Here is a 17,842-nt window from a genome sequence, read left to right as displayed (position 1 = left end):
GTTTTGGACTTGTTTATTCGGTTCCCAGCAAGACGACAACCTTTGCCTCATCCCGGGCTTGTCCAGAGTCTCAGAGAAGAAGGAGCCTCTCTTCCTGCTGGTGCTGAAGCTCCTGTACGTCGCTATAGAATCTTGGGAGTTGACAAGTGCCTGGGTGGGGGCAGGTCCTGCCTCTTTGCTTATGAGTAACTGGGATTGTCACTGAGAATCGAGGCTCAAAGACACAGTGGGTGACCCCAGATTAGGAGAGTTCATCAGGTTTTGTGCTGACTTTAAAATCCTCATGCTCACCCATAAGGCTCTATCTGAGCTACTATCGCCCCACTCTCCACCTTAGACTTCGTTTGTCTGACTCTGGTCTCCTGTCTGTCCCCCAGACCATGATAGGGCCATCTCTCGCTGCGCCCCAAAGCTCTGGAACTCTGTCCGTAAGGATATCAAAGAGTCACCTTTCCTGATCTCCTTCAAAACCTGCTTCTTCAGAAGGGCTTTCATTTGACTGGTTCTGATTCTGCCCCTTTGCTTTCCATATACAGTATATTCCAAACTGTAGCTGTGTAATTCTGCTGCCTCCTCTCCTATCTTGTTCTGTAAAGTGCTTTGAGAAGCTGCTTTTAAAGGTGCTATATAAAATGACGTGTATTATTAAAATGATTAAATCTCAATGAGAGACATTTTTGGACCCCTTGCATGTGAATTTCCTTAATGCATCAAGATGCATACATTTAGATACTCTGCATTGCACAGAAAGCAATTCAGTGATGCAGAATCAGGTGTTGGCAGTGCAGAGCTTTGGTACTGACGTGGCGTCATGTTCAAGCGGTTCTCTCCAGAAAGGGAGTGTAGTGGGAGCTGAATTTGTCAGTCTCTCCTGCATGTTCCAGGGCAGGGAGGGATGGGGGGAGGAGGAAAACGGCAGGCGAAAGGAGACAAAGCAGTATAAATCAGGAGCAGTCCCATCTGTCGCCCGGCAGAGATGTGCAGAGGCAAGATGTGAAATCGATAGCAGGTGGATTTACGCAGAGCCGACTCCTACGCGGGGTTGTAAAACACCAGCAGAGCTGCCAGCCTCCTGCTCGCCGAGCCTGGGGAGAGCAGACCCATCGATTTTGCCATCTGCTCGCTCGCCAGCTGGCCGTAACTCACTGGACGGACACAAGTCCCGCCCTGGCACGGCGCTCAGACAGGATATCCTGAGGCAGAGAACCGGGAGCTGGGAAGACTAGTTCCCTCCAGATCGGCAGTTGCTGGGCTCCTGATTCAGTTCCGACCCTGTCTGTGGATCTTGTTCTTCGTGTCCTGTGAACAATGGTTTTCTTTATTTTTGAAAGAGGAAAAGCAACAAAAAAAAACACCCAAAAACATCCTTCAAGAAAGCATTGGAGTGAATTCCAATGCAGTTTCAATGAAGTATATAGTTCATCTAGTTCATCTTGAGTCTTTATGAAGTCTTATTTAGAGTGTAAGTTATTTATGGAAAAACAACCGAGCTGCACACCCTATATGCTAGAGTTCATACACGAATGCATAAAATGAAGAAAGAAAACCCGAAAGCTGTCAGCTCACTCTAAAAGCTGCTCTGGCTAGGAAGACAGATCTCCTGCTTCCAGCGGACCCATACCATTTAATCCAGCTGTTGAGCTCTCAAGTTAACTGTGTCCCGAAACAGCGACGCAGTATAGTTGCAGAGGGTTCCATCCAGAGGTTAAGGATTACGCCTGTCCCTGTTCCCTGTGCGTCTACACCCACCCCCCTCCCCTGTAGAGACCCCCGGTGCTGGCCTGGACTGCGCTGGGTGTGAGCTGTTGGGCTCTCTCAGGCCCTGAACATTAGCAAGGTTTAGCAGCCTGCCTGTGAAAGAGGGATAAGTAAAACTGTCTTGATGTTTTGGGAAATTCTTTTGTTGTTTGTTTGGGGAGAATTTGGCCAGACCAGGATACAAAAGTCCCTAATGAGTCTAAGTGCCTGTAGATTTTTCTATTGCGTTAAGCGACCTGAGAACACAAGCCTTCTCCTTCGTTAATGCCTCTGGTACCCAAACGTTTCCTTGCAAATACCGAAAGGGAAAAGAAAGTGTTGCACTTTATTGCAATGTAGTTTGAATGTGGTTCATTCCGAATCTTTATGAAGTCGGTGAGTATTTACATTGTCACCAAATTGGGGGAGTTAGGAAAACGTTGAACGACAGGAATTGACTGAGTGGCTTAGTCAATAACTAAACTAAATAATCATGACCGCCAAACAGTAAGGATTTCTCCAAGAAGTTGCCAGAGTTGTTGATCTCGTCAGAGGCATGTGAATGTCTTCTTCTCTGACGCAGTTTTGGTGAAAAGAGCAATAATTCAGACACATCTGGTTGAACAAATATTTATTAACAGTGACAATACAAACACTGCATACAACACACAAGTTTTCCTTTGCCCTAAAAATCACAATAAAATAGATGGTCCCCCAAGAACTTCTTAAAGCTCTTTTCTGTCACACCCTCTCACCTTCTGCATGTCCAGCTATCCAGTCAGCATACAATTTATACTGTATATACTTCAGCCAATAAACTTTTTGAAGGGATCTGTACTCTTAGTGAAGCAACACCACATAGGTCAAATTGTGGCACTCCCTTCCTTCAAAACCTAGTTTAGGACTTGGAGAATCTCCTGAAATTGGTTTCATTTAATAAAGGGTTTTGACCATTTGGATAACCCTCTCTTCAAATCCTTCTGGTGCAATCGCCTACTGCATTGATGGGCATGTTTTGTTTGGGTTTTTTTTAAATAATGGGACTGTGTACCTAAGAACAATGAATAATGGTTCATTCTCTGTCCCCTGCGGCGTTGGAATTTTTCCCTCTAATAAAAGGGAAAGCCCATAATGAATAAGTATGATGGTGAAGAATCACCTTAACCCACCAGTGGTGATCCAGTAGTAAATCACTAGTTACAATAAAGCTCATTGTTTCACTAGTTCATGCAGACTTTCGGTAAGTCAGCTGTTACAGTGCAACGTGAAGACTCATCTTTTATTTATCCAGCTCTAAAAACTTGGGTTCTGCAGTTTCCCCAGTTGTCCTGTCCCTGGATCACACACCTCATGCATCCTGGCTAATCTGGACACTGTACTGTTGGGATCAAAACATTCTTGCCCTCTGTTTCCATCTGCATCTCTGCAGAACAGACTACCTCCGGGAGAATTCCAGAAACCGTTTGAGTGTGCACTGGAGGGGAACAGAATGTTCTTGTTTTTAAATAGGAAGCAATAAGCTTGGGATTTGATGTGGGTGGACAGCGGATTTCTGTGAATATTATGCAAGAAACATTGAAATTAATTCTTGAAGCAGGTTAAATCTTCATTATTTACAGTCCCTACAGATGACAGACCGCAATTGTGTTGAAAAGGCTTGTTTTTTCCAAGTTACTGTTATATTTATTTTTTACAGTACTGTATGTCTCAGTGCAGTCCCCAGTCTCAAATTTTCTAGCCCCCCTAACTCCTTTATTTAGTCGCAGGAGCTCTGTCACAGAGAATGACACATAATCGTTTACATTGAGAGGGGGGCAAAAGAGATCATGTGAAACAACAGTTCCGAACACTTGTTAAAGAATCGTGTCTTCTGCTTCACTGAGATGCTGTAGAAAGCTGAATTTGTTTTTCTTCTTGCAACAAGAATTGCAAAGCTGAATTGCTTTTTGAGCAGAATCAAAGCAGCAAAGAATTGCACAGGTTAAACTGCTCGATGATCGTTAACTCTGGGTTTAAAGTTTGCCCTTTCGTCCAAACGAAATAACATATTAAAAGATCTTTGGTGAACCCATCCCAATAAACCTGCTTCACTTTGATTGTGTGTTTACCCAGTTTGCACGGGACACCCATGTGAATGAGGTCAACACTATAGATTAAGATGTATAATCGATATGGTATTGGCTTTTTACACTGTATCCCATATCTGTGTATTTTTAACTGTTTATGCATAACTCCTAGACAGTTTCTGCTGCATACTTGTAACTTGGTAGTTGGTACAGCCTGCAGTCTGATCCGTCATTGTCCCGAATGCTAAACGTGGGTTGCAGAGCGCTGTAGTTTTCTCTCTGAATTGTGTATTAAATGTCCCATTTAATCGAGTAGTACCCTAGAGACCCATCCAACTGGACCTCATTCTGGTTTCTGCAGTGGTCAGTCGCCTGAGAGTGCAGGATTCCCTCTGAACGGGACAGTAAACCATCATTACATTCTTCCCAATAATGCTGGTACCCATTGCTGGGTAGCCTGGAGCAAGTAAGGAGACGTGTCTTGCACAAGGGGTACAATATCAGTGTCTCCAACAGGAAATCCTTCCAGTTGGGAGTCTGAAGTCCTAATGACCGCTCTGTGCTGCCCTCTAAAGTGCTCTGAAGCATATGCAGTGCTGTGATTTGTGTGCATGAGCGAACAGCACTCCCATTGTCCCTTGTGAGTGCTGACCTACAGGAAGACTGATCTGGCCCACTTTTAGAGCTGAAGCGATTGGTATGGCTCAGACACCTTGTCTTTCAAATGCGTGATCCCGAAAAAAAACAACCCTCCAGTGAACTGAGAGAGGTTAGCGGAGCACTGGAGCGTGGGTGGACCTCTTCAGGAGTCGCTAAAAATAGGGCAGGAAGTTCGGCAGGAGCCCGAAACGCAAAAAGCGAGCAGGTAGATGAGAAAAAAGTGTAACTCAGCCCCTTTCGGTCTTCAAGTGGGGGCATTCTGTGGCGAAACGAGTTAAGCTGGGGAAGGAGAAGACTCGGAGTAGGGACGTGGAACTGTGTGCTACCACGTAGAATGCTTATGTCCTTTCCTGAGGCTGTTGTGAAGTGTCAGCCCCAGCAGCAAAGCAAAGGCGTTGCATTCAGTGTCTTGAGTTTGAAGCCGGCTCCTTTGACTTTGGGGGAATTTTGTGTTTTCTTGAAACTGCTAGCAGGAAGAGAGGCGACCAGTACACTCGGTCAATACAAGGATTCTCACCGGCGACACACGATCGTTTTGTGTTGGACCAACTAAAGATGGTTAGAGCTGTCCGATCTCACATTTCATCTGCGCTGTAAGTTTGCGTGCTCATCTCAAATCGCTGTATTTCAGAGGCTCAGAGCTACTTTTGAAAGCACATTTGAGTCTGGTGGCGACAACAGTCATCATTCGCATTACAGCAGTCATAGCCTGGATTTGCATAGCCATCGTTATGAAGAATTGTGTAATTGTCGAATAATAATATAGCGCCTTTAAAGGTGGCTTCTCAAAGCGCATTACAGAATGACAACAACACTTAATAAAAAGAATACATAAGATAAAACACAATAACAATATACAGACCGTGGATGGTGGTACTAAGAAAAGCAGAGGGGTGAAGAATGGAACCAGTTCAGTAAAGGCTCTTCTAAAGAAGAGGGTTTTGAGTCTGGATTTGAAGGTGTTTAGAGAAGGTGGCTCTCTGATATCCTTGGGCAGAGAGTTCCAGAGCTTGGGGGTATAACAGGAGAAGGCCCTGTCGCCCATACAATGTAGACGGGCTTGGGGGACAGTAAGGAGACCAGAATAAGAATAGTATGGAAAAAGTTCCATCTTTTGGACAGAAATGGGCCCATTTTGACAGGTACGATGGGCCTGGTAGGAGTGGCCTAGCAAGTGCAAGTATCATCATTCCTGTGACCGTGCTGGGTCTCATGAGACATGCACAGTACGAACAGTGTTGATGCAATAATGCCACGCACATTTTTTAAAAGGCTGTCTCCCAATGTGTGTGCCGATCCTCGTGGGTAAAACCTGAGATAAACCAGTTTTTTTGTTAATAAAAAAACAGATGTGCTGAAGACTCATTCGTCAGGTTACACTCAAGTTTTCATATTAAACGAGTAGAATTTCTCCGTGGTAGAGAATTCAGTTTCATTATGCACATCAGCTTTTCTTGATTCAACGGTAGAACATCAGCACTATTTCCACTGGCAGAAGCTGGTACTTCCATTGGGTGAGATGTCATCTCCCAGACTGAACCGAGGTGGGAGAACCAGCAGAGGCAGCCTCCTCACCCTCTCAGTGCTGAAACTTTAACCCCTCCAAAATCTGACACCAGGCAGGAGACATTTGTCGCTGAGCAACCTCATGATTTTCTTCAAAGGGGCCGGCCAAAAATCGAGAGCAAAGATGAACGCCGGGTGTGAAGATCTGTGTCCTTGCTGTCGGCAGGTTCGGGCCATGCGCCTCTCCTTCGTGGGCGAGATGGGCTGGGAGCTGCACATGCCCGCGCAGGCCTGCGTTCCGGTGTACCGCGCCGTGATGGCTGCCGGTGCCAAGCATGGGATCTGCGACGCCGGGTACAGGGCCATCGACTCGCTGAGCATCGAGAAAGGTAAGGGTCTCAGCGGGGCGAGCTCTTCCCTTCATTGTGATCTGGGCGCCTGGCGCGCGCAGCTCCTCATGAGCAGCAGGTGGCGCCACTGCACCAAAGGCTCAAAAGAGTCCTGGGCAACGACATCACTGGAACACTCAATAATTCCGTACACTTACATAGGGCTTTTCTGGACACTCCACTCAAAGCGCTTTACAGGTAATGGGGAATCCCACTGCTACCACCAATGTGAAGCCCCCACCTGGATGATGCGACAGCAGCCAAAGTACACCAGTACAGCCCCCACCACACCAGCTCTCAGTGGGCAAGAGAAAAGAGTGAAGCCAGTTCAGAGATGGGGATTATAAGGAGGCCATGATTGCTAAAGGCCAGGGGGAAGTTCAGCAAGGATGCTGGGATAACACGCCTGCACTTTTCAAGAAATGGCCTGGCAGTTTTGTCTTACTCTTATCTTACTCTAGGACAGGGGTCCCCTAACCTGCTCCTGGTGGCCCGTACACCTGCTGGTTCCTTTTTCTAACCAAGGCCTCCTTAAATTCTTTGTAGATATAATAATAGGATTCATCTGAACTGGTTGACTCCTTTGCAGCTCTTAAGCAAGGTGGAGGTTGCCTTTGAACCACGTAAAATCTCAAGTGTTTGCGTGAAAAAGAAACCTTGCAAATATTCCTCTCAGTTAACTTATTACTTCAATTAAGTATTCAAGCTCAGCAGGAATGAAAACCAGCAGGTGTGTGGTCCTCCAGACTGGCAACACTTGGTCTAGGAGACCTGCATAATTATTCTGCAGCTGATTACGATCATACAGTATCTATATGGCCCTAACCAGAGTGTGACCTGTAGAGCACTTTCTTCAGCTAATTAACCATGGTGCTTCCTAAAATATTACAGATAAAAATGGGGAGGATTGAAACAGGCTTTCCAAAGTTGCTTTGAAATATCGATCATGTAGTGAGAAAAAACACAGTTACAGGTACATCTTTGCTGTCATATTGTTCCTAGACGAGGAGCTGAAATGTATGTAGTCATTCCCCAGGCTCTTGTAGACTCAGACCGTACTAGAAGAACTGTTTATTTGTGGTTTCAAACTCTACCCTTCACTTTGAAAGCAAGATATCAGTCAGTCAAAAGTTTTCCCGCAGATATTGAATTGGCCTTCACATTAGGAAGAGCTGCGGTTTTTGTTTGTTTAAAACCCCTATCTCTTTTAAGTCCACCAAAGCCTCTAGTGACTCGGTAACACATGAACACGAGCACAAGCAGTCCTGTCCAACTGATCTGACATGCATCATGCGGGAACACTGCCAGCGCATTCTCTAAAACCGCATTTCCAGACTTGGAAAACTGATGCACTTCTGTTTGCTTCTCTACCTTAGAAGCTGATACAATTGACAAGGGATGACCTTGTTAGCTATGTGTTAAACCATGTGTAAAAAATGTATAAGGTAATGTCACGGAAAACTAAGCCAGACAACTTCTTGCTTAAAATAAGTGTAACCTGAAAACTTCAGAGCAGTCAGTTTGTATTAGCACCAACGTTATCTGCATTCTGTCTGGAATTGCTGGTATGACCTCTTGCTCAGACAGTGCGAAATATCCACAGAGACGGGTTCTCGGTTCAGAGAACCATTCTGACTTCATCGCTATTTGTCTGGGGATCATTTTCATATTTCTAACCTTTGTGCTTTCATTTAAAGGAGAACTGCAGTCCCCATTTCTCAGCCAGGTTATTAAATCTCTGTAACAAGACGAATTCATTAACAGTATATAAAAAGTTTACAAATTTTCAATTAAGCACAAAATTGGGAGCTTCATGAAAGTGCAGGATAAGTCCCCATGTTGTCGCAAACCCCTGAACTCGCCACAGGCAAGAGCAAGAATTCCCATGAAAATTGACATGATACAACCCTTCCTGCTCACTAGTCACTGTAATTACTAATAAGATCACTTTATTATTAGCCCTATACAATTTCTTGCATTAGGAATTTCTTTTCGCAGACCCCAGCTTGCTCTCCATGAGACACACAGACAGGGAGAGAAGCTGGGGGTCAGAGCACAGGGTCAGCCATTTATACAGCACCCCTGGAGCAGCTGGGGTGAAGGGCCTTGCTCAAGGGGCCCAACGGAGTAGGATTCCTCTGCCGGCTGCGGGATTTGAATCGGCAACCTTCCAGCCACAGGCGCAGATCCTGAGCCACAGAGCCACCGCTCCACCCTGTAATGTAATGCGATGTACAAAAATAAGTACAGGTTGTATGAATAAGTACAGGTACAGTAGTGCAGCAGACATTTCACTGTAGATATGTTCCAACGTGATCTGCATGCGGAGTTAACAAATAAGCAGTATTTGATGGCAAAACCATTGAAATTGAGAACAACATTTCCCTTGGATTAAAAGAAATGGATTCGTACTATATGTTGCCCTGTTCTGAATCGCAGAATTTGGCACTGTGCAGGCCTGGAAATGTTGTCTATTTTGTGATTTAAATTGTTTAACAAGTTACTGTGTCCATCTTACTTTTATGCCGGTTTGAAATGCATTCATCAGTGCTTATTCTTTCTAACCCCAAAATATAAAAATAGCATTGCAGCTCTAATTTTACTGTTGTACCTGGTAGCTGCTGCATTATACGAATGTGTGTTTTCTCCACGAATCATCATGTACATAAAGAGTAAGACTGACCTTTCTTTGCTGTGTAGATGTGTTTTCATACTGCCTATATTATTGATAGGATTTATTTAATTGGACAGCATTAACCTTCACACTAGGGCAGAAGTAATTAGTAGATGTTGAAATGCAAGCAGTGCAAACTATAAAATAAATGTCAGGATGTGTGTCGACTCCCTTCTTGGTAATGCCTCTAAGTTTTTGGGCCTAATGCCTTTCAAAACACGGTTAATAATTCTCTGTGTTTTGTACTGAATAATTAGATTTACAGTTTTAAAGAACAACTTCCTATACTGTACTTATTCTGAGTATATTTATATGTTCCGAGTTCTCCAGAATTTGGGGCTTCAAAACGAACTTCCAAAAGTCATTTTTTGTTCAAACGCCACTGTTTTCAGTAGAAAAGCCAGATGTCCCGAGTTCTGGAACCAGGTGTTTCAGGCAGGTCTTGGATCTGCAGAACTGAAGTGGATGCACGGTGCTTTTCTTCTAGAACTGTTCAGTAAGAGTGAGGGTGTTTACTGGCCAGTGAAAGACCGAAGCTGACAGTGGTAGAGAGAGAGAGTCTATTTATTCTTTTTTTTTAAATAGGAAAAATGTAAAAAGTTTGGATGAAATATTTAAAGTCTGTGTGGGTGTAATTTCCTCACGAATACTACAGCCCGCAGCGCTGAGAATAAAACAGGGCTGTAGGATTTAGGAGCTGCAGTAGAACAGACCAGGTACTGAAAATGAGTCACTCACAGTTACTGACAGAACCCTCCCACTCATAGCTCTACAGAACAGGCTTGGTACACTCATTGAACACAATATTAGGAGCCACCACCCCCAGATAATGTATGAACAGAAACAGCAGTTTCAAAAAGATATGGCATTGAATATTCCTCAGGGTTTTGAGATCTTTCCAGCCATGTCCGGTTCGGCTCAAAGACTGCAGTTGTGGTGGTGAGGGCAATGGTTTGCTGGGATTGTTATCGCCAGAGCAAGACATGCCGGTCTATCGTCTCAAGAGTCTACTCATTTGGCTGGGTAGGGTTTCCTAATAATTTGGCCAGTGGATGTGTGTTGCTTCCTCTGTCAAGATATGAGAGACATCTTCAGGTTATACAGTAGTGCCTTATGTACCCAGCAATCTTCCCAGTTTGGTTTTGACTAGGAAGAAGTCCTACGTCTTCCATTAACTCTTGTATACACCCCATCAGTATTTTGGGTAATAAAACTACAAGACCCACTTCCCTTTAATAAGAGGGTAAGGACATTAACATAAGTACATCACTGAAGAAACGTCAGCTGGGTCCAAATGGGCCTTAATTAGACCATTTGTGTTTTTCCCAAGGAATATAAGCAGATGGAATTTCGAGAGCTTTAGACAATTTGTCACTTTTTGGGCCTTGGAGTAAAAGAACTAGGTTCAGACTGGGTTCAAAGTGACCATTTAAATGACTGAATGAAACAGCGGTCTTAAAAGAAGCCATCTCCTCATCCCTTTAATGAATTACAGAATTAAAATCGATTACACTGGCTGTTTTCTACAAGACGTCCATAGAGGGTTCGACATGTGATTCCTGCTCTTGCAAAACGTGGTCCAAGAATTACGGAGTCTCGGGTGTTCACCTTGGATAAAGAGTCAATCCAGTTCTGTTGACCACCAGTGTCAAGGACGCTACGTCACAGAAAGGCATCCCAAACCCAAATTATCCTGAAATTAGGTTCCCTTCTTCTCTCAACGACTGCCTCGTTTCCTTCTGATCATTTGCAGGTTTCAACTTCACCCCCTCTCTTCACCTCTCTCGACTTCGGACCACCTGGGTGGCCTCTCTGCCTCTCCCCCTGCTCCCACCTCCGCCACTCTCCCGGCTTCTCCTATGCTATATAATCTCTGCTGACTCCCCTGTCTTTCTCGCACCCGAAGAAGGCTCCACAGCCGAAACGTTGCGTTTACCTTTCTTCTCTTTCCCGCAGGGAAACCTTTGCTTGTTCCTGCTAGGTTACAGTATCCACAGAGCTCAGTCAGTCCTTCAATGATTGTAAAGATCTGGCGTCTCCTCTCGCCTCTCCCCCCCCCCCCCTGCAGGGTACCGGCACTGGCACGCCGACCTGCGCCCAGATGACACCCCCCTGGAGGCGGGCTTGGCCTTCACCTGCAAGCTGAAGGGCTCCGTCCCCTTCCTGGGCAGACGGGCTCTGGAGGAGCAGAAGGCCGAGGGATTGCGGCGAAGAATCGTCTGCTTCACCATCAACGAGTTGAGTCCTGGGGACAGCGGAGGGGGGGTGGGAGGGGAGGCGGGGGCAAGTTACCCGCTCGCGTTCGGTACCTCTCCTCCCACAATTTGTCCTTGCAGATTCTGCAGGGTGACTTTCACTTCCGATCCCGACCCGCCAACCCCTTGTCACAAGCTCCCAGCCTGGGAGTTGGATCGTTTCTTACTTTTTCTTTTGCCAGAGACATCTAAACCTACACAGATCTGGGGATCCCGTCTTTGTGCTTTGTACTGGGGAGGAACGTCAGGAGGCTGGCATGATGGCACAGTGATTAGCATTGCTGCCTTGCGGAGCTGGGGCCCTGGGTTCGATTCCTGGGGTTCAGTTCCTCCAGTCTGCCTGGAGTCTGTACAAGGATGTTCTCTCCATGCTTGCGTGGGTTTCGTCTGGGTGCTCCAGTTTCCTCCCAGAGTCCAGAGGCACATTGGTACAGCTGTAAAATTGGCCCTGGTGTGAGAGTGTGTTTGTGTGTGGGTGTGATGGACTGGTGTATCTTGCCTTGCACCTATTGCTTAGCTCTGGCTAACCTTGTGACCCTCTCCTGGATAAGCTATTAAGAGAACAGATAGAGGGAACCTTTAATACTGATGTAAACGGTCAACCTGCTTCTGGAGAACCCTACTAGTTTTCATTCCAGCTAAACTCTCACTTATGTAATTGAACTGTTAATTGACTTAATATTAGGGATTATTTGATCTCCTGCTATCAGTTTCTGAATAGGTTGGATGTCTCCTTTTGAGCTACTACTAAATAACTGTAGCTATCGTAATGGAAACTGGTCAGACATGCACAGGTTCCAGCAACTTGTCGGTTCGGTTTAGGATTTAATTTAAAAAAAAAAAGATCTGGACCAAGACAAAAACCAGCAACATAAGCCGTCTCGGTTCTCAGAGTAAAAGGGTTTTACCGGTGGAAATGCTGTGATCTAGCAGCACAGAAAAAACAACAGCTAAATGTTTAATCAAGCCCACAAACTAGGAGGTTAATAAAAGTCGCTTGAGTGCACTAATGCAACAGATTTTCAGTTTGAAATGTCTTTATAATCCTGGCAGACTGTATTTTTTTCCATTTTTATTGGTTTTACTCAAAGCCGTCTCACGTTAGCTTTGCTAACAAAGGGGATGCAAATGTTTGCTTAAGATTTGTTTTCCCTTCATGACAACAGTAATAAAGCCACCGGCACAGATGACGACTTGGCGGGATTTTTGGCATTGCCGTGAGCGGATTCCGGGAATTAATTTCGGCAAGCTCAACTGGGAAATCGATCCCTTATCAGCTGAAAATGGAGTCTGTTTACTTGTGGAGAAATCCAGGGAAACAAAGTGTAAATATTATTGTATGGCCGACATTACAGGTTGTGCGAGCCGGCTCGCCAGTGCGGTGACGTCACTGCCCTTCCCTGTGAATACTGGGAGCCTCAGCCGCCGGGCTGATGGGAGATCTCCCTTTAGCTCAGCTGGCTGAGTGCCTGTTGAGTGACGCCGGAGGCCCGGGTTTCGAGTCCCCAGCGGTGGGGGGGCCGACCTGAGGCGGCAGTGGCGAGGGCGCATACCCACATGAACCGGAGAGCGCTACGTTATGTTATAATTCAGGGCAGCAATGCAACACGGATAATGTCAGCAGTGCCCATCGATATTCCTGTTTAGGTCACTGATGATGCTGTGATTGTGTTGGGAAGTATTGCTAAGGACAACAATCATCACTCTCCCCCCCCTCCCTTCCCCCTGGTAAGCGTCACAGGAGCATGAAGGCAGGAGCGTCCAGATTCAGAGACAGTTTCTTCCCACAAGCAGCAAGATTCCTGAACCCCTACCCCTACCACTGACTCACACTGAACTCTTTTTTCCTCTTCTCGCACTGCTTGTCCGACTTGCTTTTATTTTTTAAGTTGTATGTTATTTAACTAGCTGCTGTTCTGTTTCTTTTGGGGTTTCCTTAACATCTTTGTGCCTGCAAATAAGCATTTAATTACACTTGTGCACAAGGCGCATAAACTGAACTGAACAGGGGCGTGTATTGATCAGATCAATTCTGTTCATTCAGGATTTGACACTGGCTTAGACCCATAGAATGTGTAGACGGTTGCCTTGCACCCTGGGAGATCTGCTACAGAAATGGGAATTGTGCAGCGTCGTCTACAAGCCAGCTTCATACAGCAGCTCCCTTTCTCTTCCGTTTTTCCCAGGAAAGTTCCCATGTTTGGTCTGGAAGCGATCTTCAGGAACGGGGAGCCGGTTGGTCACCTGCGCAGAGCAGATTACGGTTTTGCCATTGACAAGACCCTTGGCTACGGATATATCCGGGACCCCAAGGGCGGTGTTGTGAGTATCGTCTCCCAGAATCGCTGTGCACAGTGGCACTTGCCTGTTCTCAGTTTTAATTTGTGCTCTCCCTTGGTTTGTATTTGTGTCCTGTGGGTTCGTGTTCCCCTAGACGGTGGAAATGTGGGCCAGCACTGTTTAACGATGAGTTATTGATAGGGTTCATTGCTTGACATGCAGTCTCGGCATTTCAGCATCGTGAATATCACTCTTCATTTTGCTGTGCAATTCTGCAGGCAGCTCGTGACTTTGCAGAGGGCTTAATGTCTTGGGACAAGAAGCTTTCCAGGGATAATAAACAAAAAATTGAATGTCGGATCATAGTGCCAGTCAGCCACTTTCAGTTGGTATTTATCGACCAGGGGATGAGAGTATTGGGAAGGATGGACATGATCTTATAGAGCGGGAAGGGTGAATGAATTGTTATTCTGGAAGGGAGCATTTCCTTCCTTTACCAGTACGTCTGGAACACGGGTCACAGGAGACTGGCCGAGGCCGATCTCTCTCGTGAGGAGGTTGTCGGTTCGATGACGGTGTGTTTTTTATTATTTTGAAGAATCAGCTGTTATTTGTGTTAAAGGGGAACTACAGTCCCCTTTCTTTCCTACAGACCAGTTATCGCATCTCGGCAACAAAATAAATTCATTGACGTTATAGGAAAATGTTAGAAATTCCAGAGCTCGCGAGAATTACAGTGTGATGCGGCCCTTCCTGCTCACTAGTCACTGTAACAACTAACGTACTGCGCGAGTGAATGAGTACAGGTTTTGCAGCAGGCATTTCATTGCAGAAATGTTTCAATGTGAGCTGCATGCAGAGTTAACAAGTAGTTTTTGTCGACAAAACAGACTCAAATTTGAGAGCAATATTTCTGTTGGATTAAAAGAGATGTGTTCATAAGCCAGTTTGTTTACAGTGTAATAGGGCTGCTTCACCTCACTGGATGTTTTGTTACCTCGTTCTGAATCGCAGAACATCACCTGGAAATTTCAGTTATTTTGTGATGTAACTTGGAGGTTTTAAAAGTTTACTGTGTCCATTTTACTTCCATTGCTTTCGTTGCTTTCTTTCGAACCCCGAAATATGAAAATAAAGTTGCAGTTCCCCTTTAAAAGAAGAGTTTGGTGTGGGATGCTTCTGAATAATAAAACACACCAAGAGACAGTTCGGTTAAAAAAGCATCGAGTTTACTGTGCGCAGGAGCCTAATTGTCGTAGAGGAGATCTGTACCAGAGACCCAGGGAGACGCCTGGATCAGCAGCTCTCGAAGACGCAGGTCCACTCTGTACCGTTCTGAGAGAGAAAGCAATCTCACGGCAGGCTTGTGGCGCATTCGTGGGGGGGAGACGCCGGCTCTATGAAAAGTGACAGGCGTGGAGATTTCCTCAGACAGGAGAGGTCATGGAAATGTTGCACTTTATCCACAGCAGCAGCATTGCAACAGCTTCATATACAGTACTGTGGCTTGAGAAAGACCTCAAGGGAACACTAGGGCCTTCTGCTGACAACCTACAGTATGTCTATGTAAAGTCCCAATTCTCTAGGGAAATTTCTGTAGTGGGTGGCACAGTGGTGCAGTGGTTGGCACTTCTGCCTTGCAGAGCTGGGGTCCTGGGTTCAATTCCTGGGGTGCTATCTGTATAGAGTTTGTATGTTCTCCCCATGTTCGCGTAGGTGTCCTCTGGGTGCTCCAGTGTCCTGCCACAGTCCCTAAGGTATACTGGCAGGTTCGTTGGTTTCTGGGAAAATTGGCCCTGGTGTGAGTGTGTTCGTGTCTCTCTGCCTGCCTTGCGATGGACTGGTGTCCCGCCCAGAGTGTACCCTGCCTTGTGCCCATTACCTGCAGGGACAGACTCCAGCTCCCAAGCAACCCTGAACTGGAAGAGGTAGTTAGCAAGTAGATGCATGGGCGAACATTTCTATAGAAATATTGAGGTCATTAACCTGAAGGGCCGGCAAAGAGGACATGGGAAACAAAGAGAATTCTGGGAGGCGAATAGTCCAACACTTCCATTGCTGAAAAGGGAGACAGTGCTCCTGAAAGTGTGGGGATTTCACAATCCACATGGACAGTCAGTCTCTTGAGAAAGTGGAACTTGAGCATTGTTCAATTTTTCTGGTGTTGGTGCATCTGTCAGAAAAAACATCCTGGAAAGTGTGAGTTATGCAACTGCTGCAGCTAATCTAATTAGGGGCAAGAGAATCAAACTTTGAAAGCTCGCTCACCCTGTTTTGTTTTGTGTTTTTTTTTCCCCTCACATTTATCTGCAATAGTAGGTTGGTTAGATAATGCTGGCTATTTTCAGTACACGGTTAAAAAAAAACAACCAAGAAGACCCGTTGAAAGCTGCTGTGGGCTGGCTGGCTAGGCTGTGACAGCTTCTCAGGTTAAATGTGGAACAGATGGGAGCTTTCCGTGCTGGCAGAGGTGAATGGAGGCCACTTTTATCACACGCTAACATTGGGGACATGATGACACAGAGCAGCGACAGGTCACCATAGAGAGAGAGAGAGAGGGAGGAGTGAAGGTCAGAGGTTTGCAGTGTCTTCAGGACTTCTTAATTCTGTATCTTATCTAAAGCTGCCCATTGCATGTTCAGCCAGGCTGCTTCATGTTAATGTTGCCTGCTAGGACTCCCAAAAGGACCTCTGATGTACTTCAAGGCAACTTCAGAACAGGCTTCTTTTTTCACAGGGGTACATGCATGTTCTATGATCTTTACGTTAACCCACCGATCATTCATTCTGTCCTCGAAATAGGTATTTGCCGGATTTAAGCTGCTCGCGCCTGGTCTGATTTGTGTTTTTCGGTCCGTTTTTTTTAGTGGATTTAATTTGTTTATCTGTGGAATGAAACTGCGAGTTAGAATTGTTCTTTTCGGCCGCGTGGTCGGCGCTGAAGACCTCAGTGGAGAAGTGCGAGGCGGTCTTCAGGTGCTCCAGCTCTGCTGGAATCCTCAACCTTTAAAGGGTTTGAAATGGTTTTAATGGAGGTGTTGATTATTACCATAATGACAAAGGGAAATGAAGCAGAGGATGCACATCATAAGTTCGTCATGCTGATCTTATTGGCATTACCAAGTCACAGAATGGGCTTGATCTGCAGTCTCAGACCCGTCACTGGGCACTTCAAGCTGAGCTAATGGAAAACCCACTATGTCAAAGGGCCCACCCCCATCTTGAGAGCACAAAGGATTGACAGGAATTGACATCACCACACCGGGCTCATCATACAGCAGACAAACTAACCTGCTTTCACCGTTTAGATGTGTGCTGTCACTATCTTTTTCATTTGAAGTGTTTATGCTAATTTGCTTATTTTAAACTGTTCCCCTTGCCAAAACAATGTACTCAGCTGTTTGAAGCATCACAGATATAATTGACTGTTAGTCAAGTATTCCCTTTTTCCAATGGGAAGCTGAAAAGCCTCCTATTTCCTACAGTGACTGCATTGTATAACTCAAGGCAGCTTTAGATTACGGCTAATTTCTCTATAACTGTCGCTTTAAATGGGGGAATCTTCCCCTTCTCCAGTCAGATGGATGCAAACAGCAAGCATTAAAGGTGGCATAACCAAGACATTCCTCCTCTTCCTTTATTTAATTAAATAAATCAGTGGGGACCTGCTGTACAGAAGACAAAACAATGAAATGGAAGATCACTCCATAAAACATCGATAACAATAGCACAATGTTAACAGGTGCAGCTGTTAGCCTGAGAAAATGTTATCATGCAGAGGAACACAGCGTCAGATATGGAGGTAGATAGCTCTTGCTCACCTTACAGGTTGTTCATCGGCAAAGGCAAATTGAAAGGTTTGAGCCCCAGGAAGGCAGTGGCTCTTGGGAGTTTCTGTGTAATAGAAGTAGTAATAGAATTGGAGGAGGGTACAGAGAATTGCATGGAATTGTTACAGCAGGAAGACATTTTTTTCCCCAATTAAAGATCGAAGGGCATAAAACCAGTTACAAATGAGATTGGACCATTCAGGATCATCTGTTCTTAATTAACTGTAAAAGGGGAGACATGTACATTATGGTGTTTTGTGCACAGTGGTCATATTAAAAGGCTCATAACACACTAAGTTACACTAACTCCAGGACACAACCCCCTCAACCTCTGTTGCTGTCTCAGCAACTGGCAGCCGGGAGTCTGCTCGAATTGAGCCGCAGCACTGATGCAGCATGGGAAACTGCTCTCAGGACTCGGGTGTTGTGTGTGTTAGTTTATGAC

The 17,842-nt window shown here is 45.4% G+C and overlaps 1 protein-coding gene across 6 annotated transcripts in view; it reads left to right on the top strand.

Moving 5' to 3' along the window:
- The window catches only part of sardh (sarcosine dehydrogenase), a 135,138-nt gene that overhangs the window by 116,445 nt on the left and 851 nt on the right, over positions 1-17,842 (top strand). For all 6 annotated transcript variants that reach the window (XM_069183264.1, XM_069183262.1, XM_069183260.1 and 3 more), the window contains exons 18-20: positions 6,196-6,358; positions 11,101-11,269; positions 13,474-13,609. In XM_069183264.1, the coding sequence (XP_069039365.1) occupies positions 6,196-6,358; positions 11,101-11,269; positions 13,474-13,609 (468 nt within the window). The remainder of the gene's footprint in view (positions 1-6,195; positions 6,359-11,100; positions 11,270-13,473; positions 13,610-17,842) is intronic.

Source organism: Lepisosteus oculatus, chromosome 24 (genome assembly GCF_040954835.1).
Source record: "Lepisosteus oculatus isolate fLepOcu1 chromosome 24, fLepOcu1.hap2, whole genome shotgun sequence".
NCBI lineage: Eukaryota > Metazoa > Chordata > Actinopteri > Semionotiformes > Lepisosteidae > Lepisosteus > Lepisosteus oculatus.
The sequence above is the reverse complement of the archived record's forward strand: the minus strand, read 5'-3'. Positions and strand labels throughout refer to the sequence as shown.